A 12,093-nucleotide genomic window follows, 5' to 3' on the forward strand; every position below is an offset into this window, starting at 1 on the left:
CGAGCTCTCCTCAGCTTTACCCCTGCTCTTCTACCTTTTCTCCATTTTCAAAAATGCATCGTTGCATTCTGCACGTGTGTGCAGGCATCTCTGCGTAAATGTAAAATGCACCTACTATTCATTCCAGAAAAAGGACTCAAACCTCTTCAAATCCAAACAAATTTGTCCACAGTGGTAGTGGTTAAAAGGAGACCAGTGCGAAGCAATAAAGACTGATAAATCGAAGTATCCCTTCCAGCTAGGAGGCACAAAGTAAAAGCATTATCACAGTCTTCTTGGTAGCATAATTTGAATTTTCCCTCTTGTAGTGATTCTCATAATTATACAGAACACAGCTTGCATCCCAACCACTAGCAGTGGTGATGCCTTTACATGTAGAGCCTGTGATAATTGGAGCCATTGCACCCTAGGCAAGTTCTGTGGCATGAAGGCCCACAATCACATGTTAGATCATGTAGAAGCAGGGTCAATCCCTCTCTGCACTTGTGAATAGACTTGGTACCAGGGTGATATTGAACAGGCAGCTTTACTATCCTAGCCTGCGGCAATGGCAAGTCAGCTGCTGGCAATTGGCAGTTTCCTGACATCCAAAACTATCCATCCCACAGCATATGCTGACAAGGGACTCCAGGACAAAATCGAGTCCAAAAAGAGGAGTTTTGGTTGAAGGCCTGCAGAATATCTCCAACAGCATCTTGAAAAACTTCAACTGTTACCGTACTCCAGGACAAAATCGAGTCCAAAAAGAGGAGTTTTTGTTGAAGGTCTGCAGAATATCTCCAACAGCATCTTGAAAAACTTCAAGTGTTACCTCCTATTTTGATTCCACTGACCGTTTTGGAAGCCAGGTTTGCTGTGAACAGGTACATTGATCTTCCCACGCATTTGTGCGACATTGGGAAGGTCTGGAAGGTCCACAAGTTGCACAGTTCGTTGCTTCTTTGCTGAAGCAGTATACAGAGTAACCATTAGTATCTTCTTGTTTCATTTCTCAGACTGCTAGGCTAGCCTTGAATTTAAAAGATCAACTGACCATTTTCAGCTTGCTGATACCGTTCATGAAGCTTCCTCTTGGCAATCTCAAGCCTCTCATCTTGGCTCTTGTCTATTATTGTTGCCTTCTGCAAAAATGCAAGTGAATCACAGTCAGCTAAATATATTTTAAACGATTCGTAAAATACAATTATTCTCTCAAGAAACTTACATTGAAGTTTGAGGCCTTTGAACACTTATCATTGTTGCTTGAATCTAAACCACCAGTTCTCTGGAGATCATGGCTTCTATTTATCTTTGCCATGTCATTAGCAGACCTTCCTGTTGCTGAGCCTGAAGGAACTCTCACCTTTGAGATGTCATTGGCAGGTCTTCCTGGACCAGAGCCACCTTTAACACTCTTCAAAACCGACAATGCACCGAAATGTGTTAACTCTTCATGATCATCGCCACACTGACTGGTTGATAGTCTGGAAGTTGACTCCAACCTCCCTTCCATCCTTTCTGGAGTATGAAAGCTTCTGGTGGCACTTCCTCTCTCCTCTGGCATTCTGGAACCCCAGTTATGGCTTGTAGTTGCCTTAGCATCATAATCATTGCAGTCAGTGAATATGCTCCCTGATTGCGACTTGGAAGGATAATACAAATTGTCTTTTATAGATGGATCAGCCAAACTAAAAACTCCTCCCTCTTTGTTACGAGCCTGCCCACCTGCAAACCACAAACATTGAAGTAGTAAACAACAAGAACAGAACCTAAATATATACACTGAAATTTTCAGAATCAATTGGAGTAAAAATTTCCAAATGATTTCAAAACAAAACGAAAGACAAAATGCTTACATGATTGATCGTTGATGAAGCTGAAAAGCTGTCATTCATGCCATCCCAACAGCAGAGCAAAGCATCAGTTATGTTTCGAGAAGACAGGGCACCACAATTGGATTTTGCAATGTGCTTATGTGGTAAGCTTTAATTTTTGCTTTCACGATTTGCGAATGTGCAACTGAGTACACACAGGTGCTAACAGCTTGATTGCATAAAGGACTAATATACCTGGGACATTTCCAAGGATGATGTTCTCGCTACTAATAATGCATCTTCATCAAGTAGCGGTGAGGGTAATCCCTGCTCTTCATTGCCAGCTTCTGATATGTCACCCTGTTCCGAACCTGGAAATTACAAATTCATTTTGAAACTCAAGTCCACACAGGCTGACTATAGTTCGTCTCCATGAAATGTCATTACACTGCATTACATTGAATAAACTGCTCAGAAACTCATTCAAGATGGAACATTTATATAATACCTGTTACAGCTGCATCAGTCACATCTCCAGCACTCTTCACCCACTCATCAACTAAGTCTTTCCAATGTCTGGAGAATTTTAAGCAGAAAATCAGGATAAAAACTATTGACCAAACTGGAATGCGCTAAAAGAGACCCTGAATGCAAAATGTTCTGTTAATTATCATCTATTTTACCCAACTCTAGGCCAAAAAAAGGACCTCTTTACATAGACAGCACAAAAACAAAACTTATTTATTTTTATTTATTTTGCTGAACGTTAAGAGCACAATAAGTTCCAATTTTCATGGCCTACAAACATTAGCATAGAGTATGACCTTTACCCAACAAGCCGCCTAACAATGGCACGCACTCGCTTGGAAGAATTCTTTCTCAAGCCATTGACGTGCTTTCCTATCTCAGTTACCTGTTACAGAAGGCAAATTTGTCAGTTGCCCGGGCTTCCAAATTATATGTTGAGGAGACTACAGGCCTACCTTTTCATCAAAAGACATCTGCTTCAAATATGTTTTATGAACTTGACCAGAAGATGTGCAAGGTTATGCAAAGAAAAACAGCAAATCATGTCTATTCCCCCTAAATCTGTAACTATATTAGGACAAGCAATCCTTGGAGACAATTTGGATACCCCTAAACGTATTCACATTCAAGAACCCACAGGTGTAGTCACGGTTAATTTTCCTCCTACGCAGAACTCAGACTCTCAGGCTCTTCTGACAAAAGAGGAAGTGTCTAAATATGAAAAATTAGCACCTACTCTTAAAGACCCCACAATAATCAGCAAATACTCTAGAATTACAGTAGAAAAGCATGCTTATATATATTCAATTCGCATAGCAGTTGACGTCAACAACAAAGGCGTTTAAGACAACCTTCAATGCCTCAACAGTGAACTCCATATCCTCCAACCTCTGTAATGAATCAAGAATGGTACTCTCGGACTGCATTCAATAAAAATTTTCAAATCAGACTCCTACATAAATAATAGGTGCTCTTTATCCCACCAACAGGATAGATGTATTGTTTGAGTTGAATGCTTTAGGCATTCAAAGCTATCAATTGAAGTGCAAGAGTACCAGCGATGTATCTCAAAGAGACCGAGAAGGAGCCAAGCAAAGGCAATCATACAGAACAACAAAGCATACTTGGTCATTCTCTGTTATTGTCTCTTTGATTCGGTAAATTTCTTTCAACAGAAGAGTTTCGTCATCCATTTCGTCAATAAGGGCTTCAGCATCATCGTCGCTGCAGAGAAGTCTCTCCCCTTCATTTCGTTCAACCACTCGTGTCACTGGCATCGCTTCTTCATGGTTTCTTACTTCGTTTTCCTCCATGGGGTTCGTCGCATTTGTCACAACCGATCCGCTCAGCCTGGTGGTGTGGGTGTCGCCAGAGTTCAACTGCAGCAGCCTTCGTGCAAAAAGCGTCTCTGCAATCTCGCTTCGTTTCTCCTTGAAATCTTTGGGATAATCAGTCGCTGCAAGAAGGATCGCTTCCTCAATAATGGTCCATATGTCAGCACCTGCTTTCGCAAAATAGCTCCTCCAGCGCTCCATTGTTTCACCGAACCTCTCTTTGCTGGTATCCCGTAGAATATCGTCCACTTCTGAGAGGGCGATCCCCGAGTTGTGATTCAAAGCACCTCGCAACTTGGGTTCTTCCCAGACCGGTCGTGGAGCCATAGAAATTCCGGACCCATATAACTCAGGACACAGGAGCAGGGAGGGTGTACAAGGGATGGATCGAGGGGAGGCGATGTGGGCGGTTTCAAAAGCAAGCGATGAGAGAAAGGGCGATGAAACTGGGGGGGGGGGGGAGGGGGGTGAAGGGGGCTTAGATTAAGTCGAGGGAGGAGACATTGCGAGGAATGTAGAATTGGGTCGTTGGGAACGAAGGTGGAAATTTTCTTGCTTTTTCTGGCTGTGACCAGCTTTACTGATATTGATGGGAGCAATTCACAACAAGGACCCACAATTGATTGTGGAAGTGCGCGATCCGAATCGAGGTAGGCTGATGCTCCTGAGAGCAAACGATCGATCGTCGATTGCAAAATTTACTCTCTCTTTCTCTCTCTCTCTCTCTCTCAAAGCTCCATCTCTTCTTTTCTCGAATCCCGAGATTCACTGTTTCTTCATCAATCAAGCTGCACGCGCTCTCTCTTCCCTTTTCTTTTCCTTTTTGCTGCTTCTCCTCTCTTGCTTGCTTGCTTGCCTTTTGCTGCTGTTTCAGCACTCCCTCCCTGAGTCCCTGCAGCCTGTCTAGTCTCTATACACCATAGCCTATAGCATCCCCAATCCCCCCACTCACCTTCCTCCTGTAGCCACTTCCTTCCTCCTCTATCTAATCATCTTCATCCATCCCGCCCCTCTTCCAATCTGCTCCTCCCCCCCTCGCAGTCATAATTGCCCACAAACCTTTTCCAATAAATCTGTCGCGCACTCCCCCTCCCCTGCCTCGCGCGCCCCCCCCCCGCTCCCGGCCTTTGCGGCTCACGAGTTATTACAATGATATTGACTCCTCTGCGTATTTCGACTCGGTTTCATGAATGCTGGTTCCTGCGCTGCATCACTCTACGTCGACCAAGCCCAGGAAGGTGTTCTGGATCCTAAGAGGGGCCAAAAAAACTCTGGCACTGTCAGCGCGTGGAGGGAAATGGCGGCAGCTGGGGAAGAGGCGGCCGGGGGGGGGGGGGATCAGGATGGAGCCAAAACAATTCGATGTACGTCACAAGAAAACAAATGTATGAGGCGGCAGCGATGCGGCAAGGGAAGGAAGGTGGAGAGGAGAAATTGTAGCATTGGATACTAAGCAAGGAGGATGAGTAGAGGCGACAAGGGATCCATCGCCATAACCAAAAGCTCCGCACATCGACATTGTCTTCTTCCTCATCAACACCGACCAAACTCTCCGGCACGGGAAGCATTACCCAATAACATTTACCTCACCCATTTACCTTACCTTAACCCGGGTTACATACCTCCGCCTCCTCCTTCCACTTGGCATCCCCCCGCCCTTCCACGTGTCACCTGCATTGCCTTTTGCCTCCCTCGTTCTCCACGTGGACCGCCTGGATCCCGTCCATTATTACTTCCGAGACGAGATCATTATTTGCTGCATATATTTACCTGGTTTTTTAATTTTTTTAATTTAACAAAAAAACTCAGCTTTTTTTGCCCTTTGCATAAATGTTTGTTCTTCGCATTTTGTGGTTGACTTGGAACATTATATTATTCCGGTCCACCTTTGAGGTTGTTCTTCCCGAAACGGTCCATCCCCCCTTGTTGTCATCTCTTCATTCTGTGGAGACAGGGCTCCACCCCGCCCCCGCCCTCGAATCTGATAATCGCCTTGCAACAACAATCACGTTTGGATGATTCTCACCCACACATGGGGGAATAAAGGCTAACTTTAAGCTAAATTATCACCTTCGTTATGATGGTGATTCTTTTGTGATTTGGATGGTGTGCACTTTGGTATTCGTTTACTATATTCCTCACGTCTTGCCTCTCTTAAGCGTTCTGAGTCCCTAGAAACAACCAAGATCTATTCCCCATGGTACCCTTCTTTTACCTATCATGTGGCAATTCATTTATGAAGAACTCCAACATCTCATTTTAACTTTGTGAATATAGTGAACACTTAAATGTGTTATTGCAAGCATTTCTTAATAACATTTCTTGGTTCACCTTTTAGCACGCCATGTTTTATTGAGCCAAGCCACCACCTTTCCATTCTACAATTCCACCTTTAGATTAGTACAAACCAAATATTTGAAAAAGACTTCACAAAATGCATTTGACCTTATGGTTAAGTGTTCTCCATCACTATGGAAATACATTATGGTTATACCCATGGCATGAGGAAATAACCTCATGCCCACAAATACAAGGTTGGGTCCCCCCTACAAAGTTGTCCATAAACTCCTTGGACATATTCTAATGTGAGCTCCAAGAAACAATAAGCTAGTGGGGGATAAATCGTGTAAAGTGTTAGTTTGTTTTGGGCTTGCTCATAGAATTCTTACATGATCATTAAGCCTAAACTTGCTCATAGAATTCTTACGTGATCGTTAAGCCTAAACATGCTAGATAGCGAGCTCTTTAAGGACCCACCTTATTACATACAATTTCCCTTACCTCTTCATCCAAAAAATTAGGCTTCACCATGGTGGTAGTTTCACCTTCTTATCAAAGACTTTTTGAAAAGTCTAGGTCATATTCCAATGGACCATTCTTAAAAGAAAGGATATAGCAAAAGAAAGGATATAGCAATATAAGATCCTCTGTATAATATAATATAGAATAAGATCTTTGTGAATGTACACATTTTTTTACCCTCTTATACTATGCTTGCTTTTAGGATAAGATCTTTGTTTGAATGTAGATATTCTCTTCTTTTTCTACACAAAGAGCACTTAGCTTACTTTTCAAAAGTTCTTTATGGAGGGAAGCCAACCGATCTTACCCTCCCCCTACCCTCCAAGGCAAACAAAACAACGTCTTCACTTTTTAAATGGACAGTTGCTCTTACTTAAGCAAACATGGAAACCCGCAAGGATTTGAACCTAAGCAAAGGTCTAAGAAATTCAATGCTTTCCCAATGGCAAAAGCTTCATCTTAGGTCACTTTCCCATCACTTTCATTTGAAAAATCACAAATTACATGCATGAATGCCTGACGCTCAACTTATTCAAAATTATTTAAGCCCGTGACTAGTATTTGTCCTTAATGGTATTGTGTTAAAAAAATGGTATTTGTCTTAATGGTTTTGTGTAAAAAATGTGCACAGATAATGCAAAAACTCATCATATAATCCACCTAACATAAAGTCATTTAGAAGCTCTTGAAAGTCTTGGATATTGTTTGCCAGTAACCCACATATCTACCATTGATATCATGAGAAGTTCTTCCAATTCGCATTCCCGAGATTCATGCCAAGAATTGGTTTTTAGCTATGTTTTGATGGGATGCGTACCTAATACAACCCCAAGATACCATGAAAATGATAATCATGTGATCTAACTCCTCTCACATTTTATCTTTATTACAATGCACACTATCATCCATTGTCTATGCTACAAAAGTTAAAGAATATAAAATCAAACATTCATGAACAAGTGTATATGATTTTATTAAATTTCCATTATGGATACTCATTTTATGTGAAATCCCATACTCAAGTGATACTTAGAATTAGGAGGTGTATGGACCTAAAAGCTATGATTCCCTCTAATATGTTAATATATATATATTCTTTCAAAAAATTTGTTTGCAAGATTTGTCTATATAAAATAAAATAGTAAAGTAGTATTGATGTGTTACTCTTTGTTAAAAAATATTGGTTTAAATATTGACAACTACGGAAAACCATTAAATTTTTTTTTCCTTAGCTTCCTTAGAACTTCTTCATTAAAGAAAAAAGTAAGCGTTCTTGAGATAGAAGAATAATTTGAATTTAGCTAGTGTGATGAAGGGGCAAGGGTGGACATTAAAGTGATAGTAATTCCCAATGATGATAAAAGTTAATAAACCAAGAAAAAATGCTCTTACACCATGAAATAATCTTAACCCATCAAAGAACCTTTACATTAGCATAAATGACACTTTTGAATGGTGGCCATGTCATTATTTTTGACAAAATAAGAGTTATGTATGTCCCTCTTTTTTGTTTTGCTTAAATGCATAGCTGAGAATGCAACCAAACATAATTGTTTAGCCATAATTATTAGTTCAAAGAATTCCATTTGAACACAAATTCTCAATGGTTGAAGAGCGGATTCCAATATAAAAGCAATCAAACCATATCTTTGGTTGTATTGAGGATGGATAAAAGCCATGCTTCTCATTAGACTATCACATGGTAGCACATCTTCAACACTTTCCTTCATATTTTTTAGGATATTATTTTTTTCAAAGAATCCTAATTAAATTCTTACAAGGGAGGGGAGTGATTGAAACTAAATTTTGCTCTCCAAACAAGAATTCTATTTTCGTGTACCCCTCTTATTTTACCAAATTCAAGGAAATGGAAAATAGAAAACAAACAACAAAAGTGAAATAGCAAATGGAACCCTAAATGCTACCAAGAAGACATAATCTATCTCTTATAGGCAGAATGAGGATGGACTCAAAGAGACATTAATGCACCTACCAATAAAAGCCAAAGACAATGACATAAAAAGGGAGCATATGTTATACATGGTTCCCTGTGAATGTCTTCACCCTTATGCCCCCTACTAAGGATTCTCTTTTAGTTTTGCAAGTAATTGAGTTCTCTATCACTCTATCAAAATGACTAGGAATTAAGATATGCAAAGAGACATTAATGCACCTACCAATAAAAGATAAAGACAATGACATAAAAAGGGAGCATACGTTATACATTGTTCCCTGTGAATGTCTTCACCCTTATGCCCCCTACTAAGGATTCTCTTTTAGTTTTGCAAGTAATTGAGTTCTCTATCACTCTATCAAAATGAGTATGTTAAACTTTTGATTTATACTAAGACTTTTAAAAAAAAGTGCTATTAGTTGGTAGATCTCACTAATTTGAATTAGTTTTTTATTAAACTTCGCACAATTTTGTACTTCACAAGTTCTAACTTCTAAACTAATGCACACCAATGTTGGTAGCATTACAACATTGCAAATGCATTGTTAGCATTTCTAGAGTGTTGGGGTTTGACATTATGCCTCTAAAAAGGTTTGATGTTGGACATCTTCACCAAAATTTTGGCATTAAATGTTAAAAAATAGATGCAAGATGTAGTCTCTAAAATCCTTGAACTTTGACACTATCAAAAAATGTCAAGAACTTTGGGAATTGTCGATGGCATATACATATGTGTCTTTTCCCTTATTTGCTTTTACAACAAACTCTATACTCACTGCTACCACCCTCGCCCCACGTGCGTGTGTGTGCATGCATGCACGTGTGCATGTACTTGTGCACGTCTGTGTGTGTGTGAAGACTCGACAAAACCCCGTTTCATAGTGAAATGAAAACAATTTTGATAATAGAAACAAAAGAGAAAACTGCTATGAGACATTATAAAAAATCGAGAGGAACACAATTTTGCAAAAGACTTATAGAATGCATGATTGTACAGCCAAGTTCTGCTTTGATAAGTCATCACAAGCATCACTTTTATTGAAGAGGGGAGTCTGCATGCCTACCACCATCCAACAAGAAAAATCATAAGAACCATATTTTAACTTAGTTGGGAAGACATGTATCGTAAACACCCTTCCCTTGTTATCGGGATCACAATATAAATATTTTCTCACGCTATAGACTTATAAAGCTAATTTTTGATATTATGCTTTAAGTGTAAAATTAATTGGGGTGAGTGTAATGAAAGTAAATAGATGGTTATATAAGGCATAAAAACTTAGTGTATTTAGGTGTGTGGACATAAAGGAGAAGGAGGAGGGGAGAAATTAAGAATTAGAGCAATAAATGTAATTTTAAGATTTAAAGCATAAGGGAAGGAGAATTTAAAAGAAAGACGAGCTTAAAGGAATTTCAAAGCTCTTTAAAGAAACATTTTAAAAAAGAAGAAATTAAAGAAAGAAATTTAAAGAAATATTTTTAAAGAAGGAATTTCAAAGAAGGGAAAATTAGAAAAATTGGGAAGAATTAGGGAAAATACAAAGGATTTGAAGGAATTAGGAAAAAGACGAAGCAATATGGAGAAATAGAGAAGAATTAGGGGGAAATAGGAAATTAGGATAAGAATTAAAGATAAAGGGGGGGGGGGGAATGGGGAGGAGCAAAAAAAAAAGGGAAAATCTAGAAGAAATTAGAGGAAAAAAACGAAGAAGAAAGAGTGAGAAATAGGGAAAAAATAGGGAACTATTCACATTAAAAGAAAGATTTTAATAATTTAATTTATGGAAACATTGATATATAGTACATGAAATGAATATATAACTTCATAAGACTAGAATATTTCCAATCTTACAAATTAATAAGGCATACATAGAGAACCTACATGACACTTTGGATTTCAGAAAGGCACATCCCCACCAGGGGATCTCTCTTAGAAACCAATCTACCCATATCCGCCACACAGTTCTTGACTATGCCCAACAGCACGCTTTCTCTAAAAGCAAGACCAACTCCTTGCTTGAACACCAAGTCGTTACATAATCTCCAAATGGCTAATAGATCTGCTGCATGAATGAATAGCCAGCATCATGCAGCTAAACTAGAGGGAAGTCCCTTAATATCCACTAGAATCGACAACCTCCAATTTGAATGGAGAGCAAACCGACCCATAAGCCCTACCTTCTGCAATGCTTGTGCAATTCGAGTCTACAACCTTTTGGGACCTAACATCCCCACACCAAATGCATCATGTCTTCATTCCATCTCCCACACAGTGGATAGTATGGATTGATATTGCACCATTTTTGCATCTTGCCTCTCAAAGGCATTTGTGAATAACTTTCTAGGTAAGAAACCCCGCTTTTCCAAAAGCATATCCTTTCGGCACATTACTTATGATTCCCCTCCACCACCTTTCCGAGCGTTTAAGTCTCTATTTGATGTTAAGGGACAGGATTAGAGAGAGATTAGTGTTAGGCTCTTGTATATTGATCTTGCAGAGATTTGTCTCAGGCCAGCAGAACCCAATGACCATTGACTAACCTTCCACCCTTTCTATGGGATATAGTTAGTAGGCCAACCATCCGGGATATTGCTGAAGATTTTAAATAGCAAAGCCGTCTCTCTATCCGAGAGGGAAAATTGATCTCTTAAAGCCTGTAGTCGCCATGGGCTGTGGCTAGTTTGCCCTTTACAATCAGCCATAATTTTGTAGCTTTCTTCTTTATATAATAAAAGCCCTTTTTTTGGGGGGGGGGGGGATCGAAGGATGACAACACCTTTATTCATATAGTTTTAGTCCACATCACAATATTATATAGATTGCAACAAGGATAAATTATGAGCTCTTGTGAGCATAGCCTTAATCATGTATCTATTGGGCTTCAATTCCCAAAAGGCACAAATCTTTGAACAGCATCAAGTCACTAATAAAGCACATTTGTAGGGATGATCAGACTCTATGTTGTGTCTCATGTCCATATTTTACTCATTCTTTTTTTTCCTTTTAAAATTTTAATAAAATGATAGGATTCAAGCTCAATGTCAAGCTAATAGTTATGAATGAATAAATGAATAGGAAGCAAGCAATGAATGAATAAATGAATGCCAAGGATGAACAAGGGATGTGATGATAAGTGAATTTAATTAATTACCCTTTCTCAGGGCATTGTGCAACTCAAAAAGCCATTTAGAGGGCCACAATCTCACAACAGTATATTTTGTTATGATCGTGTTACTCTCATGTTATTCTCTATTTGTTTTCTCATGTTTATGCTTTCTAAACAATGGTTCTTGGCATCTAGTCTTCTATAAACAATGGCTAAACGCTTACCTACTGAGTTTTTTAAAAAAAAATCACCCATCCACCCACACACCACCCAATGGTTCGATCGAGGGACAGCCTGCCCAAGACCATATAGTAGGACTTGAACACGGGTAGCTAGGTCTGGTAAGTAGATGCCCTACTATTTGCGCTTTAGCTACTCTGTACAGAGTTAGAGGGACAAGTGTGGCTAAAGGCTCGCTATTGAGTCAGAGGGAATATCAAACTTTGCAAATGCATGAATATTTGTCAAATTAAGGCTTGTGCAAAGTATTATACCCATCAAACACACATCCACATCTGCTAGAAGTAGAGAGAGAGAGACACAGAGAGAGAGAGAGAGAGAGACAGAGAGAGAGA

At 39.5% G+C, this 12,093-nt stretch overlaps 1 protein-coding gene across 1 annotated transcript; it reads right to left on the minus strand.

Annotated features, from left to right (window-relative positions):
- Positions 1-272: 272 nt before the first annotated feature.
- LOC147880384 (putative mediator of RNA polymerase II transcription subunit 26b) lies at positions 273-4,149 on the minus strand. Its single transcript, XM_087370792.1, has 9 exons — positions 3,446-4,149; positions 3,173-3,241; positions 2,624-2,706; positions 2,302-2,369; positions 2,049-2,164; positions 1,836-1,863; positions 1,205-1,704; positions 1,034-1,121; positions 273-944 (listed from the first exon to the last, which is right to left on the minus strand). Exons 1-9 carry the CDS (start codon positions 3,980-3,982, stop codon positions 808-810), a joined length of 1,626 nt encoding a protein of 541 aa, XP_087226918.1. The 5' UTR covers positions 3,983-4,149; the 3' UTR covers positions 273-807.
- Positions 4,150-12,093: the final 7,944 nt, after the last annotated feature.

Source organism: Dipteris shenzhenensis, chromosome 32 (assembly GCF_047967505.1).
Source record: "Dipteris shenzhenensis isolate YYH24624 ecotype China chromosome 32, Dip_SZ_1.0, whole genome shotgun sequence".
Lineage (NCBI taxonomy): Eukaryota > Viridiplantae > Streptophyta > Polypodiopsida > Gleicheniales > Dipteridaceae > Dipteris > Dipteris shenzhenensis.